General features: G+C 45.7%; 1 protein-coding gene across 1 annotated transcript; it reads left to right on the forward strand.

Moving 5' to 3' along the window:
- The first annotated feature begins 10522 nt into the window (after window positions 1-10522).
- On the forward strand, window positions 10523-14545 carry SLC25A4 (solute carrier family 25 member 4). Its single transcript, XM_045785793.2, has 4 exons — window positions 10523-10837; window positions 12113-12599; window positions 13095-13235; window positions 14100-14545. The coding sequence occupies exons 1-4, from the start codon at window positions 10538-10540 to the stop codon at window positions 14255-14257; spliced, it is 1086 nt and encodes a 361-aa protein (XP_045641749.2). The 5' UTR covers window positions 10523-10537; the 3' UTR covers window positions 14258-14545.
- Window positions 14546-17969: the final 3424 nt, after the last annotated feature.

Genomic DNA, 17969 nt, shown 5'->3' on the forward strand with positions numbered 1-17969 from the left:
AGAGACAGGACGGACCGAGGGAGGGAGGGAGGGAGGACGTTTGCCGAACGGATCAAACTCCCGCGGAGGCGGGAATGCACTCCTGCGCCGGCTGAGCCCGGGCCCACCGGGGAAGCGTCTCCCCGGCCAGCGCCAGTCGGAGCGCTCGGGCCTTGAGAGAGCTGCCCTCAGAACAGAGGTCGTCGCGCCGACCTCGGCTCTGCTGGGAGAACGCACCGCCACAACCGACGTGAGGGGTTCAGTGCAGGGAGCCGCGCGAGGCCGTCGCTGAATGAAGTCTGCGGGCGACCGGCGTCCTGCGGGGCGGTAGACTCACAACCCAACGAAGGACCCTCGGGGGCCGATGAAGGCCGGGAGGGCGCTGGGCTCAGCGAGGAGGAGGGGCTAGTGTTCCCGCGTCGCACGGAAGCAGGACAAGCCCCCCCCCCCCCCCCGCCCGGAGCCGCAGCCGATCCCCCCTCACCCCTGCCCGCAACCCCTCTCACCTGCCGGCCTGGCCCGAGCCACTGCGGGGCTCCCCCGGGGCACCGTCTCCCCCGACGGCGGCGGCGCGGGGCCAGGGCTCGGGTGTTCGCCGCCCCCGGACGCGCCGCGCACTGACGACCGCTCCGGACGCCGCGGCGGGGCTGCGGGGCTGCGGGGGCGGGAGCGCGGCGGTCCGGGCGGGAGGGGCGCGCGGAAGGGGCGCCCTCCCGGGGCCGCGTTCCCGGCCCGCCGCGTCCCCCTAGCGGCCGCGAGGACCCGCGGAACTCCGCGCCCTGCTCTCGGGGTTTCTGCGACGGCGGCGGCGGCGGCGGTGTGGGGTAACGCGGCCGGGCAGGGGGCACCGAGAGCGCAGAGTGCTCTGATGAGAGCCAGCTCCCTTCCAGCCTCCCCTCCGCCGCCGCCCCGAGATCAAGCCCCTTGTCGCGCAGCCTCGCGCGCCGCCGCGGCCGCATGCCCTCGGCGCGGCGCTTCTCCAGAAGCCGAGGGACGAGCCCTAGAGCGCGGACCCGACCTCAGCCGCACCCGGGGTGTGTCTGCCACCCCAGGGCCCGAGCTCGCCCCGGAGGCGCCTGGGGGCGGAGTGCGGGCGCCTGCCTGGCCCTCCCGGCGCGGGGCTCTGGTCGCGCCGCGGGGTCGGTGGCCAGCGGGTGGGGGGTGGGGGTGAGCCACGGATGCCGGGGTCCTCTGAACCCCAGGCATGGGCCTGGCAGGAGAAGGTAACTGCAAGAAAGGTGTTGACCTGAAGATACTCCATTCTTTGCTCTATTTTAAGCAAATCATCCCGCTCCCCTCTGGATAAATAGGAAAACAGCCAAGATTGACCGAGTTCGGCAGCAAGCAGGTCCCGCTTCAGAAACCCTTTCCACTTGCTCCCTAGCGGTCTCTGCTTTCTCACAACAAGTCCTACTAGCTGTGTCCCTGTCCACGCAGCTTCTCGGGAAGGCTCGTAGAAATAGATCTCCTTACCAGGACATTCTATTCGCCTTCCACGCTCTTTGCGTTTCCACGTGAATTTTAGAATCACTTTGTCAATGTCTACCCCCAAAGCGCTTGCAGAAATTTTGCTCAGGGTTGAAGTGGACCTATTTTGTCAATTTTTTTTTCCTAAATATTTCACATTTTTGATGCTCTTGTAAAAGTTATTTTTTTTAAAGATTTTATTTCTTTAATTTAGACAGAGTGAGAGCAGGGAAAGGGGCAGAGGTAGAGGGAGAGACTCCCAAGCAGATTCCCCGCTGAGCGGGGAGCCCCACCTGGGGCTGGGTCTCAGGACCATGAGATCATGAGCAAAATCAGGAGTCAGTCCCTTAACCATTGAGCCACCCAGGTGCCCCATAAATGTTATTTCTTAATTCAATTTCCTAGGGTTTAATGCTAGTATATAGAAATACAATTAATTTTTGCACATTGATCTCCTATTCTACTAAACCTTGATATTTGATTTCTAGCTCCCAGAACTGTGAGAGAATAAAGTTTTGCTGTGTTAAACCACTCCGTTTGTGGAAATTTGTTACAGCAACCCTAGGAAATGAATACAAAGATATTGCAGTCCCTAACTGTAATTGTGGATTTTTCTATTTCTCCTTGCAATTACATCAATTTTTTTATGTATCTTAAAGCTCTGTTTTTAGATGAATAAACATATACGACTGTTATGTCCTCTTGAGAAACCAACATCTTTTCCCTTATGAAATGACCTTCTTCGCCCCTGATAACATTCTTTCTGTTACAGCTTTTTCTATCTTTTTACTTTTAGCCTATTTATATCTTCTGTTTAAAGTGCATTTCTTGTGGCAGGCATCTACTTGGGTGTTACTTTCTTTTTCTATATGACAGCCACTGCATTGACTTCATTATTTTTTATCTACTATTTTGAGACTTCGTTTGTATATCTTTTTTAAAGTAGGGAGGTTTTTTCCCCCTTAGTGTCATGTACTATTGACAGGTTTTTAGTAAATATGAGACCTGGAATGGCTACATATGATCTCCCTCTAGTGGCCACATTGAATAATGTTATGAAAGTCAAATAATTATTCTGGAGCACAACTTCTCCGTGGCAAGCTTTGCCTATTAATCAGTTGTGTCAACCTCTTATTAATTTGACTTTAGTGCTTCCTGCAGCAGTGAATAAATTCCTCATGGTCCCAAGAGATGCCCAGTGCTTAAATAGGCCATGAAGGGAAACTTGGTAATCTTGAAACGTGACAGTGTAATAGGCACCCAAAATAAGTAATAACCATTGTCGTGTTATTGATACCTTAATAAGTAATTCAGAAAATATATAATGGTTGACATAGGATAGTCATGAAAAATAAGGAATGAAAATGATGACTTTCAAAAATATTCAAAAGACAAATAGCATAAAATAAAGTGACAGAAATCAATATTTTAAATATGTGTAGTAATTCCTTTGCAACTTCCCTTGAATCTATAATTACTTCAACATAAAATTTAAAACATATCAGTGATCATGATAAATGGAAATGGATCCAAATTCTCTTGCTAAGAAAATAAAAGTATCAACTTTTTTTTAAAAAAAAGAAAAAGTATGGAAGTTTACAAGGAACACACATAAAACATACAGAATGGAGAAAAGTAAAGGGTTAGAAAAAGATAAACTGGAGAACACAGACCAAACGACAGCAGGTATTGCTTTGTTCCTTTAGGGGGAAAAGACTTTAAGGGGAAAGCATTACTGCAGGTAAAGAGGACCACAACTTAAGGATTAAAAGTTAAATGTACCAAGAGGGTATAACAATTTAAATCTTGTATTCCTTTAAAATTAAAGCCCTAAAATATGTAAAGGAAAATTTGACAGAGCTACAAGGAGAGATTGATAAACGAACCATTAACGTGACTATGATTTTATATGGCAGACAATTGTCACAACCATATTTCTGCTAGTATAATTACTCCTACCTTCTATGATGAAATTCTGTATACCCGTACTTTGTACTGCTCCACAAAAGCTATGGTGGGTTACATGTGCTCCATGATTGGAAAAAGTGGAGAACTATTGCACTAGAAACCGAAGCACATTATTTCCTATTGATTCAACAGCATTCACTGAACAACTATTATGTTTAAGGTATCATGGCATCTTTTACATGCTAAAAGAGTAAGTTGTTGTACTTATTTAGTTTAGCCATTTAAAAAATGCATAAGCTGGGGGACGGTCTGGGTGGCTCAGTCGGTTACTCTTGATTTTGGCTCAGGTCACGATCTCAGGGAGATGGAGCTCCGTGCCGAAGGTGGAGCCTGCTTAGGGTTCTGTGTCTCCCTTTGGTCTGCCACTCCCCCCCCCCTTGTCTCTCTCTCTCTCTCTCTCTCTCTAAAAAAAAAGATGCATAAGCTGGAGTTTCATAGAGCATTATAGGAAATACTATAGTTTTCTGGAACTATAGTTAAAGCCCTGAAGTCCCTCCCTCCCCCATCTCTCTCTCTCTCTCTCTCTCTCTCTCTCTGTCAATTAAGTCTGTGTCTCCTTCTTGAATAAATAAATGTGCTTGATGGAACAAGCAACAGTAAAGAATTTCCAAAATTATGATATATCTTTGGTATATTTTCTTTTAAAACTAGAAAATACTATAGCAAGTACAAATATTGGCCCAGAAACCCAACTGTGTAAGGCAACTTAATTTCTATTAAGAGACTCCATTCTGCCACGTGGTGAAAACAATTTGGGTCCCTTTTTCTCTTCCCTTTTGGCAATGATTTACATATGAATTCCAGGGATTTCTATAGTACTGAAGATGGGAAGAGGGGCATATGGTCTGGATCTTCACCTATCCATGCTGGCATCAGCTGCCAGGTCCTTATCCCCTTCTGGGCTTTGGTCACTGCTCCATCGAGGTCATTCTTGACATTTGCCTGATTTCCAACCATGAGGCTCTTCAGCTCCGGCTTGTTTTCAGCTAACTTGGTTGTCCTTGGATACAAAATGGTCTTCTGCTGCTCCCACGCCACACTGGGGCAGGAGAAACTAATGGGTGCTCTCCAGGGTCCTTCACAGAGGCAGGCTAACCTACAGGTACTGGAAGTTGTTCTCCTCTCCCTTTTTACACTCGGATGAGCTCTGTAAGGCTGTCTCCGACCTGTGTACTAAAACGTCACCCGGTCATTTATCTCCTGGCTTCTTGCTGCCTCTCTGAGCTGGGGGACAGTTCATGCCCCTATTTCTCAAGGACCCACCCACACTGACATCTCACTTCTTGCTTTCTCCCTAACATACTTCCTTTCTTCCCAGGTTTGGGAAAACTTAATGTAATCTTTGGTAGGATGGGGTGGGCAGGAAAATTCGCTTTCCTTTAGGTATTCTACCAAATCATCTGTTTATACTTGAAATCCTTCTCTCTTTTGGAAATTCTAATGCCAAGAATAGTTTTCATTCTCTTTGCTTTCTGAATGTTTTTTTTTTCCCTGAGGCAATGACACAGAATTTCCATCTGCATGAGAAAAGGGTCATGGGATAAAAGCAAGCATATAGGAAAGAAACCTGCGTTAAAGTAGCAAAATATTGTTATTCCACAGAGGAGCAAAAACGGTCTCGCTGATAACATTTATTAAACATTGATTTTAACAGTAACAGGGATTATCCTGTTGATGAAGTACAAAGAGGAGGAGCCCCTGAATTAAAAAAAAAAAAAAAAAGGTGGTGTGGTGTTTTAGCATCCAGGTCAGAGACAGACCTACAGAATTCACTGAAGTGTTTTGAAAGATGTTGGGTAGGGGGGCGCCTGGGTGGCTCAGTTGGAAGAGCAGGCAACCCTTGATCTTGGGTCGTGAGTTCAAGCCCCACATTGGGTGCAGAGGTTACTTAAATAAAACTTAAAAAAAAATATTGGTAAGTTGTATGAAACAGTAAATACTAGGGAACCCAGTTGAAAAGGTACTTAAAAATCAATCCGGTCAACTCCAGGTGAGTAATGGCTTTATCCACAGAGAATGCAAGTCAGAGACCAGCAGTGTCAATGAGGAAGGTAAGTAAGTCATAGTCGGAGGTGTTATTACTACCCATACGATTAAGCTTAACTGCGCAATAAAATACCAAATATGCTTGTTGGAGTCTTGGATAAAGTAAGGAGGGGATGCTAAGATTATGAATGGCAGAGAAGTTATGGAACTCTCCTTCGCAGGGGGGTCTATTGTGTTAGTTGGGGCTGAAGAGTGCCCAAGGTCCCCTGCCCCCAGCAACCGCTGAGCCACTTTCTCCAGGGGTCAGGGCCTTCCAGGAGAAGAAGTCCCTCTGACCATCTCTCTCTCTCTTTCTCTCTCTCTCTCTCTTTTTTTTTTAATGATTCAGGGACTCCTCTGCCACCAGAAATCACATCCTTTAAATAATAGTGACTAAAATATTTCTAACCAAACTTTTCGTTTCATAAGCATGCATAAAATGTTAAGAATACAAACTTTGACTGAAGTACCCCATTGAAAGTCATTCAGCTGGGAGTACAGCCAGTGTCCCCGTGAGACCCTGTCGCACACTGCACGGGAATGGCCATGTAGACACCAGAAGTATGTGTGTTCCTGCCATGTGAGTGTCTCTAGGGTAACAATCTTACCTTTCTGATTTCCGACCACCAGGACCCTACGAAGTTTTCAGTGTCTAAAGTGAGGGTGCAGTAATGCTTGTTGAAAGATTTGGAAAAGAAAAAAGTGAATGAATGAATGAATAAATTAGGTGATAGTGGTCCAGATAATTTCTATGCTGATGTGGAAAAGTAGGAGGAAAACGCATACTCAAGGCAGTTGACCACAAAGGTAAGAAAGTTCTAGAATGAACAATGGGTTAAAAAAAAAAAGACACATTTTGTAGTTTAATACTTTTACCTGGCATTAGCTAAAATAGGAACCAGTAGTTGAAGCATTTTGAAGGAACGCTCATGATTTCTGAAGGTATGTGGTGTGCGTGCACATTCACTTTACTATCATGGCACCTGATTATAAAGAATTTGTTAATTAAGGTATTGTTCTTATTAGCTAAGTCACCCTGAACAAGAATTGCAGGGAAATATTGCATTTATTTTGTTTTGCCTTTTTTTAAAGCAATGCATCAATGTGAATGTGTCTATTAAATACCCTTGAATGAAATTCAGAAATTCATATGTGGTCTTACATCATCAAAAGATAAATAAATTTTCAGAATTCATTCCTCTCTGCTTAATGCCGAAATTTACCATGCAAACAAATAATAAGGGTATGTTCTAATTATTCACAGTTTTAGATCTATACCTACACACATTATCACCATTATCAACAAATCCTTAAGTGTTTTTTTCTTTATTTCTTGTGCTTTTTTTCTCTTTAGCAGATCCCATTCTCTATTCCCAGTTTGGTAAAAGATTTAAGATTCTTTAAAATTTCTGGGGCGCCTGAGTGGCTCAGTCGTTAAGCATCTGCCTTCAGCTCAGGGCGTGATCCCGGCGTTCTGGGATCGAGCCCCATGTCGGGCTCTTCCGCTGGGAGCCTGCTTCTTCCTCTCCCACTCCCCCTGCTTGTGTTCCCTCTCTCGCTGGCTGTCTCTCTGTCAAATAAATAAATAAAAATCTTTTAAAAAAAAGATTCTTTAAAATTTCTACTAAAAATAAAAGACTAGCTCAATACCCTACTCTCATTTCTATACAGCCCTTTCCCCTACACCCCTCAGCCTCCAGGACACCATGCCACATTTGAAAGCAAGTTTTCTTTCTGATCTCCCAGATGCCTTGTCCATTCTCATGCTGGCAGAAAGCCGCTGAGTGCTGGGATTGGTGGTAGACACATGTTCTGCTGAGCGCCATTCTCTCCCCTGCCTGTGTAAGTGATACCTGGATCTTGTGATCACAGGCAGCTCATGCTCTTGAGGGCAGCTGAGGCCTCTCTTTTCTGAGAAAGTCACGGAGGGAAAGGACAGTGTACAGATTTCCGTGGAAAACCTCTTGTCAAGGATTCCAGCTACAGCTTGCCCTACATGACAGGATAATTGGACAGAATCCAAGGAGAAATATGATATCTTCCATTTAGAAAATATAAAAAATTGTGATTAGTAAAGTCAAGTGCAACAAAGATGATAATACTCCCTGGAGTAATATGTTAATATTTAATTTAACTTTAATATCTGTTAAACATCTTCTAGTGATATTTAACTAATCGAACAACTTGATAGTAAAAACAAATCCAGACATAAGAGCAGACAAAACTTTTTGTTCTTTAAGTGGTTATAGAATCACACATAAGCTGTTCTTTTTTAAAGATCAATGATCAAATAAATGAGCCATGGTATGGGGATTTCATTAATTTAAGCTATTATAAGAACATAATATATGACAAACTAGAATTAGTAATCCAAGGCAAATAATGGAGAAAAGAAAATATCTACTTAAGAATTAGAGTTGGGGGGCACCTGGGTGGCTTAGGCGGTTAAGCATCCTACTCTTGGTTTCGACTAAGGTCATGAACTTGGGGTCGTGAGACTGAGCCCTGCATTGGGCTGTCTGCTCAGCACGGAGTCTGTTTCAGTTTCTTTCTCTCCCGACTCTACTGCTCCCCTCATTCACCCATGTGTGTGCACACATTCTCTCTCTCAAATAAATAAATAAAATCTTAAAAAAAAAAAAGAATTAGTGTTGGAATACCTGAGAATAGTATGGTATGATATTAGGTCAAAAGAAGTAGAAGGAGGGGCACCTGGGTGGCTCAGTCAGTTAAGCGTCTGCCTTCAGCTCAGGTCATGATCTCGGGGTCCTGGGATTGAGCCCCAAATCAGGCTCCCTGCTCTACGGGGAGTCTGCTTCTCCCTCTCCCTCCTCGCCTCTGCCTCTGCCCCCTACCTATGCTTGTGCTCTCTCTCTCTCTCAAATAAATGAATAAAATCTTTAAAAAAAATTAGAAGGAAATAGGCTAGTAGGACAAACAGACCACTAAATCTACAAGAGAGGTACATTTACATCAGAACATGAAGTATATCATCATATGGATCTGTTCATATCTAAATAAATAACACTGTTAGAAGAATGTAATAAAAATATAAAAAAACCCAAACAAAATGAAAAGCGCTTAGCACATATTTACTGCTCTAAATATATAAAGAATTTTAAATATAAATACTCTGCTTTCACACCATAAGCAGTCAAGGAAGATTAAAAATGTATATCAAAGGAAAGCCCTGACAAACTAAATTGAATCACATGGGATATGTGCAGTTTCATAGCAATTAAAGAGGTGCAAATTAGAACCCATAAGATGGCACAAATAACTAAAAGAGGCTTTTTTTAAAGGCAGGGTTGGAGGAGGATCTGTAACCATTTGACACCGCTGGTGGGCTGCTTTGTTTCTGAAGAGAGACTTCTCAAGGTGTAGCAAGAGCTAAAAATCTTTTAAAACGTTTAATCTACCCATTCCATTTTACAAAAGAGAAAAGAGAAGGAAAAATCATAAAGGGAAAAAGGAAATTTTGCAAAGTATGTAGCTGCATTATTTTTCATAGTAAAAACAAGAAACATCTCGAATGCACAAAGTGAAATGGTTTGGGCAATGGCTCAGTGTTAACAGAATGGATACAGCGCCCTATTATGTGGTTTGGGTTGATTCATGAAAATCTATGTGTGAAGCTGTAAGAAATAAAGCTAAGGGACAAGTATGTCCACTGAGAAACTCTAAGTTCCTTGGGAGGCTGAACCATCTCTTAACTCATACTGAATCCGCAGGGTGAAACTTTGTTCCTGGCACACGATAAATGCTCTAGTGCTTGTTGAATGAATGCTCGAATGGCTTTTCTATTAATGCTGAATTCTTGACCTTCTGCCTGCTCTGACCTTGGCAAACTTGCATTTGCTAGCTTTCACACGGCTCACCTAGGCTTCTGGACTCTAGCCTGCCCAACCTCAGATAAACGCATATCCTTTGTGGTCCTGTCACCCAACGTGTGACCTCTGCTCTACTGCAGGGTCCATACCCGGGGAGTCAGACAGCTGCAGTTCCATTAACAGCATAAATTAAATGCATAAACTTTGTCAACTGTACCAAATTGGGAAGAAACTTGAGCGAAACGTTTGGAGTTAAAAACTAATTGCAATCATTCTAGGGGAAGGAACAGCTGTATCTGAAAACCTGTACTATTATTATATGAACTGCCTACAAAAAAAGTTAAGGAAAATCGAAGTTCATAGTAATGCATAAAACAAAAACAAAAACAACGCATAGTTGCAATCAATTTTCTAAGACTAGAGAGCAAATGTCTCCCCAGTCTCAGTGCCTAGCATAAAGAGGCAAATACAGACAAGGATTCGACCTTCTCTTACTTGACATCCCGGTCACTCAGCTGCTCTGAGGGGAAGGCTAACAGCACTGACCCTCAAGAAGCCGCCAGCTGCCTGAGAACATTCTGCCCAGAATATGTGCCGAGATTCCGATGACAGCAGAGTAGCGCATGAAGCCCTTCCAGGATTTACAAAAAAAAAAAAAAAAAAAAAAAGCCCTATAAGGCCCCTGTTGTTGGGGTCCCCCCTGCACTCAAGCTGCCCCCTTTCCTGGTGGCGCTGAATGCCAGTCCCAGAAGTACTTCACGGTAGAATGAATGATTGAATGATTGAATGGAGGGAAGAGGGGATTCGGCAGGTTGCCAGATTATGAGGTAATGACAGCATCAAGTGACGTTAGCATTTATTTTGGAGGATCTTGATTTATTTGCGAGAGCACACAACCCTGAAGAGGCCCAAATCCAAGCGGCGAGCGTGGTGAGGGACACCGTTACAAAAACCCAACCAGCCTGAAATCCCTTGGCCGGGAGCGGGTCCCGTGCGGGCCGAGGTTAGAGCAAGCCCTGCTCGAGGCGTGGGTCCCGTGTCGGCCCCAGCCTAAGCCTTCTTGTGCTATAAATACAGCGGCCCACATGCCGCAGAGACATGGTGTTCCCTCTGCTCGCCGGGACAGATAACATGAATTTGCCCTTTAAACGTCCCAAGCTGCAGGCACAGCCCCCGGCCCACCCCGGCCTCCCGGAAGCGCCTTCGCCCCGGTTGCCCTCTGCCGAGGAGGGGGACGGCGAGGGGGTGTCCGGGCACCTGCCCAGCCAATGCGCAATGCGCGCGCGGCCCCGGGGTCCCTCCTCCTCTCGCGAGAGACGGCGGGGGATATAAGGAGGGCTGCGGGGCGAGACGGGCGGTCCCTTCGCGTCGCGCAGGGACGGAGACCGGGCGGCGGTGCCTGGCCGGGCGGAGGCGAGAGCGCGGCTGCCGGAGGCTGTGTGCGCGCGGCTGTCACCATGAGTGATCACGCATTGAGCTTCCTGAAGGATTTCCTGGCCGGCGGCGTCGCCGCTGCCGTGTCCAAGACCGCGGTCGCCCCCATCGAGAGGGTCAAACTGCTGCTGCAGGTGGGCACGGCGGGGGCGCGGGCGCGGCGGGCCGGGTGCGGGGCGGGCAGGGCGCGCGGGACGCGGGCGAGCAGCGGCTGCCAGGGGGAGCGGGGCGGGCCAGCCGCAGCAAATCCGTGCTAGGCCACAGGCCCCGGCGCCCGGCCTGCGCGAAGGGGAAGGTGCCCTCTGCGTAGACAGGTCCAGCGTCAGTAGCAGATTCCTGGTGTCGGGTGGCGCCCTGCGTTCGGGTGTCTATATATGGAAACCCACCCCAAGCAGGTTACAGCCTGCCAGATCCTGCTCTTGGGACAGCACTGACCCTCCACTTAGGCCTCCTAGGTCGGCCTCACCTTTTGATTTTCAGTGCCCCTTGGACCTTTTTTCTTGCGTCCACTTTCTACCATACAAACCTCAGAATAATTATTACTCAAAAACTTGCGTACCGTGTTCCATGCGCCATGCTGTAGGCTGACATATATTTCATTTATCTTTGTATAACCTGTTAAGATAGGTATTATCCCCCTTTTTTACAGCTGAAGAAACAGGTTTTGAGAGATTTTAAGAAAGAGTTTGCGGAATAGAGTCATATCCCTTACCCTGTCCCCAGATCTTTTCCTCTGCAGTCTGGTCTCTGGTTTATCATCCTCATCCTATCTATCGTGTTTGTCTCTACTTGCCCAAAAGGCAAGGGCCCCTCAATGAGAAACTCGGCCTTTTCATTTTGGGAGTCAAAATTATCAAAAAGAAAAACCCCAACAACAGCAACAAAACCCTCAGTAATTAATTACTTGGATAATCTGTTTGAACATTTTCAGGCTCTTAATACCTGGTGGATTTATTCTACTTCTGTGAGAGCAGCCACTCCTCAGATATCCTGGTCTCCAGGGAGACTGCGTGAGACTGAGGAATCACTATCTCTGTTGTTAAATCACAGCAGATGCTCTTTAGGGCAGGGATCTTTAATCATTTCTATCTCCGGATAAGCCTGTAGTGTAGTTCTGGCACCTAGGAAAAAGGCAGTGCATAAATAACGCTTTACAAAGAAATCTTTTCAGTTTATTTGGGGAAGAACCTTTTCTCAAGTGCCCTGATAATTGAGGCAAAAGTGGATTTTTTTTTTTTGCTTGTTATCCAAGTAGCCAACGTACTTATTTAGTTAATATCTGCTTGATTTGCTCATATATTTTAAAAAAGAAAATCAAGGGGTTGTAAACGTTCATTTGCTCCTGTCCTCTTTCCTTCTCACTCTGCTCCCGCCATCCTCACCCAATTCCTCCCCTCCCCCCGCCACAGGTCCAGCATGCCAGCAAACAGATCAGTGCCGAGAAGCAGTACAAAGGGATCATTGATTGTGTCGTGAGAATCCCCAAGGAGCAGGGCTTTCTATCCTTCTGGAGGGGTAACCTGGCCAACGTGATCCGTTACTTCCCCACCCAAGCTCTCAACTTCGCCTTCAAGGACAAGTACAAGCAGATCTTCCTGGGGGGCGTGGACCGGCATAAGCAATTCTGGCGCTACTTTGCCGGTAACCTGGCTTCCGGTGGGGCAGCTGGGGCCACCTCCCTCTGCTTTGTCTACCCGCTGGACTTTGCTAGGACCAGGTTGGCTGCTGACGTGGGCAAGGGTGCCGCCCAGCGCGAGTTCAGTGGTCTGGGTGACTGTCTCACCAAGATCTTCAAGTCTGATGGCCTGAAGGGTCTCTACCAGGGTTTCAGCGTCTCTGTCCAGGGCATCATTATCTACAGAGCGGCCTACTTTGGAGTCTACGACACTGCCAAGGGTGAGAGAGGGGCCTCAGGGGGTGCGGAGTGGGGAGGAGGAAGGGCCCCAGGGGTCTGTAACTCATGAAGGATGGGATATTAATCTTGGTTTTCTTCCTAGTCCCTGGGCTAAACGGATGCTTCTGAATGAGGAGGTGGTATGGTGTGGATAAATAGCTAAAGGACTCTCCGTGTCCTCTACTGAAATGAACTCTGGCCTTGAGTTACCCAGAGAGGAAGGGGAGCCTGCTTCCCCCTTGCCACAGCTCTGTCGGTGACTGAGTTGAACTTGGAGCTATTTCAACATGCCCTGTACACTGGGCACAACTCTGGCTTCCCTGGATCCAGAGGTTGGCTGCCTGGTTGTGAGGCACCCACAAGGGGCAGGTTCTTCCAGAAGGGTAGTGCATGGAGTTGGAGGGTACGGTAGCCTCTTCTCCATCCCTACTTGCTTTTGGCTGAGCTGCTGAGAGAAATCACTTCACAGCCATTTGGCTTCTTGCCTCTGCTCACAGGGATGTTGCCTGACCCCAAGAATGTGCACATTATTGTGAGCTGGATGATTGCCCAGAGCGTGACAGCCGTCGCAGGGCTGGTGTCCTACCCCTTTGACACTGTCCGCCGTAGGATGATGATGCAGTCTGGCCGGAAAGGGGGTAAGCCTGACACCTACTGGTCTAACTCTTATTTCTCTTCCCAAGGAGAACACTATTCAGTGTTCTTTCCAGTCTTCACTATTCTGGTTGTTAAAATTATGTGATAAGAACTTAGGAAAGCAGCTTTATAGTCAGTCCCCCTCAACACTGTCAACTGTTCCTTTAGAGAAAAGAATGTGTTTCTATCACAGAGATAAGAACACCAAAAATGAGATATTTTGAGGTGAACTTAACTAAGTATCTAATTATGATAGAGGCAATTGGCCCTTTTTCCTTAGAGCCTGGGTACAGAAATACAGGAAACTAATTAGCTAGTTTATTTAAAAATAATTCTTGCTTTTGTTATCTAGCTATTCCAAGTGTTAGTGGGAGAGGGTGCTTTTGTTGGGTGACATGGCCTGAAGCCGTTTTGGCTTCCATAGGCTGAAACATGAAATTGCCATTTTTAGCGTCAAAAAGTCAAATATTGGTTCCATATGCTTCAACCTCATAGTTGTATCTCTTTTAACCGTGTCATCTTGAGACTCTGCCCATAAAATTTTCTTTTCTCATCCATAAAAAGGAGGACCACCCAGCTTAATACTTCCACTCCACCCCGTCCCCTCCCATTTTACAGTTTGACCATGTGTGTGAGTTAGCTAATTGCTCTAGTTCTTCATCTGATTTTGGGTGGAAGGAAGAGGACTGACAAGAGACACTGCCTGACAGTTATGCAAGAGGGTGTCTAGCTGGACACTGCATAGAGTTGGGGCTTAGAGCTCAAGTGACTGACTTAGAATTCTAACACTGTGTGTAGATGTCTTTCAGAGGAAAAGCCTCTTTCCTCCAGAATTATAAAGCCCTTACCAACATTTGTTTCCACAGCGGATATTATGTACACTGGGACGGTGGACTGCTGGAGGAAGATTGCAAAAGATGAAGGAGCCAAGGCTTTCTTCAAAGGTGCCTGGTCCAATGTGTTGAGAGGCATGGGCGGAGCTTTTGTATTGGTGTTGTATGATGAGATCAAAAAATACGTTTAATGTAGTTAAAACTCAAGGTCATTGGTTCCAGATCCATTGTGTGGTTTAACAGACTTTTCCTATGGGAAGTAAAAAGAAAGATCTGGGATAAAACCAGACTGAAAGGAATACCTCAGAAAAAAAAGCTTCACTGAGTGTTCATTAAACCACAAATGTATTTTGTATTTATTTTACATTTAAATTCCCACGTCAGATATAACATAACTTATCATACTTGTACGACTGAAGAACTGATAATGAAGAAGATAACTGAATGTGAAATCTCAATAAAGACCACTTAATGCACCATGTTTTTTTTGAATTCTTGTTAACTGCTACGTGGATTTAAACATAAGACCATAAATGCGTGTTTTCTAGCGTGACTGACTTATGTAACTCAGTGGCCCAGCTTCTGAAGGTCAGATGTTCTACTGTGTATCATGAGTACCTACAATGCTTATAGTTCTGGTTTTCAAACTTTGGCAGCTTTTACCCACTTTGTATCTTACCTCATGCCGTGGTGCTGGGGGCTCCATAGTGGTGGCATGGATCACGGCTTTCATAGTCCCACCTGATTTTATGCACTTTCATGCAATCTTCAGGACTGAGATTCCACTAAACAGTTTCAGGAGTTTTGTGAGATGAGGAAATGTTCTGTTTTAGGGCCTGTAGAGAACTGTGATACTTAGAATTTTATGACAGGTGGGCAGTATTCATTGACAATCAGGTAGCAAGCTAGTATTTAGTACCTGTTAGGCTCTGTGGAAGAGAAAAAAAGACAGGAACCCATTCTGAAAGAAGCTTCCATGGGGTTGGGAGAGACGAGTGAAATGGGCATTACTATCTAATATAATCTTGCTTGAGTAGGACTAGAAGGGGGGACATGAAATGTGGGGAGTGGTAGGAGGTGGGCCTGAAAGAAAACAGCAGAGTCAGATACGCAGGTATAGAAAGTGTCTGCCAGCACTTCTTTACCGTAACAATTTATCAAGACCTAGAGGCAAAGTCCATTTTGGATCTGACGCTCATAAACTAGTGAGCAAGAGAAAATTCATTACAATTTCTAGCTGGAAATTACTTCTGGTCTAGAAGACCACAAACAGTTCATATAGCACGAGCCTGTTAGTGATTTGTTGGAAACCACTCCAGATACCCTAGGCAAAGCTTGAAAGGCAGGCCCATGTGTTCTATGTTTTCCCTGATGGGTGACTTGAGGGGTGCAGTGTCTCTGTACCTCCTGTCCTTCACCCCTCCTTCCCAAGCTCTTCCATGTACTAAATCCTACCTCCCTGGTAAAAAATCGGCTGCTTTGTTTTACCACAATAACCAGGGTTCCATCTGTCCTACTGTAGTCGTGTCTATGCCGATGGAACAGGCTAAGGCGCTAAAAAGTTTCTCAATCTCATCTCAAGCCCAGGTCATAAACATGTAGTGTTAGGGGCCTTCTGGATACATTATCCTCGTGTTGCTTTTCATCCAGTGGATGGTATGAATGGTCCAAATTCTGTTGCTGATGGAGAGGAAAGAAAAGCAGGGCAGGCTAGTAGGGCAGATACTTTTGTGGAGCATATCTTAAAGTAATGCCAGCAGCCCTTTCAGTATTTTGAAACCTAAGAGGTGAGGGAGGAGCCATGAGAAGCAGCTGGGAACCGAAAGCAATGAATGAATAGTGGGTTTTCCCAGCCCAACCAAGAACCACAACTGTTTTCCAGTCTTTAACTGGGTCCTCCCTGGCATGGAACAGGAAATGGAGAAGAGAAGTCAACATTTATTAAATGGCACACATTATCTGCCTTGTGCCTGTGACCTGGACATCAGCCTCCCTTGTTCTGCTAGGGTTACCTCGATTGCACTTGAGGAGTGCAGATACGCCTAGAGGGCCTCACTGAGTCAGTTTCTCGCTGCGGTACAGCATTCACCAGCGACTACTAGAACCAAGTCTCTGTCAGGATGCTGTCATCTGGCCGGGGACATCCTAACTTTACAAATCCCCTCACTGCACTGTCACTGTGCAAAGCTGTCACACTTGAAGGTCTGGGAAGATGAAAAGGGTTTACATTAAACTAACAACTCAGAATTGAGCATCCTGCCCTCAGGAATTCCTCATTAGTCCCCTTTCCTGCAAAGCTCTCTCCCTAAATGCAGCCCCCCCAAAATCCTTTTCATTTCTTATGTATTTTCTATCTTAAAGCCTCCCCTAGAGGCCTCTGTTTCGCTACCTTATTTTACATTTTGAGTCTATAAGGAAAACCATGGAGGATAAGAGGTTGGCCCATAATGGTAACTGAACATTGCAACTTGCCTCAACTGTTTGTGTTTAAATCTCAACTATTTCCTTTCTATTTTACATTGTGTAAAATACATACAACATAGCTTGTGCTGAGATAAAATTGACAAACACCTACAACATACAAGGCTGTGAGGGAATGGAAGTTTCTGCAAGGGCCGTGGTTCGTTCTTATTTCACTGCCATCTCCCTGGAGCCCAGAACAGTGCCTGGGGACACCGTGTTTAGTGTTTGTTAAATACAAGAACAAATGAGGAAAACGTGCACCTACAACCCAGAGTCAGAGAACCAGGAGAATATTTGGGGGAAAGCAAGTCTTCCAGTTTGGTGGAATCTTGAACATGCAAGGGCTATCGAGTGGACAAGCATGTTGGGGCATATAATGTAATGGATGGAAATTTGTGGCTGTTTTACATTCAAATTTCAAGTCTTTAAAAAGACAATTTTACAAAGTCTGTCATGCCATGAATTGCTCTTAGTGTTCTGCTTCTCTTGAATATCAGTTAATCTGTGATAATGTTGACCCTCACTGGCAGATTGCGTATTTGCAAATTGACCTCCTCTTCAAGATTTTATTTCTAACCCCTTTGTGTTCATTCTGGGTTATGCGCAGAGTGGCGAAAAACAAGTTGCCTGATACACACCTGAGATTAAACAAGGCCAGGTAGGATCTGTCCTCATTTCAGCTGTCCTACTCTAAAAAGGGGGTCTTCACATTTTTGTGTTTTGTTGGTGATGTCAACAGTTTAAAATGGACCCCCAAACATAGTGCTGAAGTGATGCCTAGGGTTCCTAAGTGCAAGAAGGCAGTGATGTGCCTTATGGAGAAAATGCATTTGTCAGATAAGCTTCCTTCAAGCATGAGATGTATGCAACAACATAAAGAGCTGCTGAAGGGTGGGCACCTGAGTGGCTTGTGGGTAGAGCATGTGACTCAACCCCAGGGTTATGAGTTCAGGCCCATATTGAGTGTGGAGCCCACTTAAAAAAAAAAAAAAAGAGCCAATGGACTTTTAAGCAGGGAAGTGACAGGATCAAATTTCCATTTGAGCACTTTGGCAGCAGTGTGGAGAATGGAGTGGGGGCAAGGAGACAGCAGTGGAAACAAAGCAGCAGCAGCAGGACCACTTGAAGACTAGGGACTTGGAGTGGGGTTAAAAGGTGGAGGAGACCAGGCTTACCCCCAGGCTTCTGTCACTGGTGTGAGAAGACAAAGGATCCTGTTCATCACCATCCCCTATCCCTGCCGCGCTAAGGACACACCGGGGAAGAGAAAGCTAGGCTCCTCCATCTGACAGCTGCCCAGACACCTTCAAGCTCAAGCTGAGCCCAACTCATCCAGAAGTTTCACTGTAAGATCTAAGAATTATCTTAAAAAACCAAGTGTATTTGATTTATAAAGCATTTCCATATTGGCAGACTAGGTAATGAAAACCAATGTTCCCT

The sequence above is a fragment of the Ursus americanus genome, chromosome 27, assembly GCF_024610735.1.
Source record: "Ursus americanus isolate L20-20 chromosome 27, mUrsAme1.1.p, whole genome shotgun sequence".
In the NCBI taxonomy this organism is placed as follows: Eukaryota; Metazoa; Chordata; class Mammalia; order Carnivora; family Ursidae; genus Ursus; species Ursus americanus.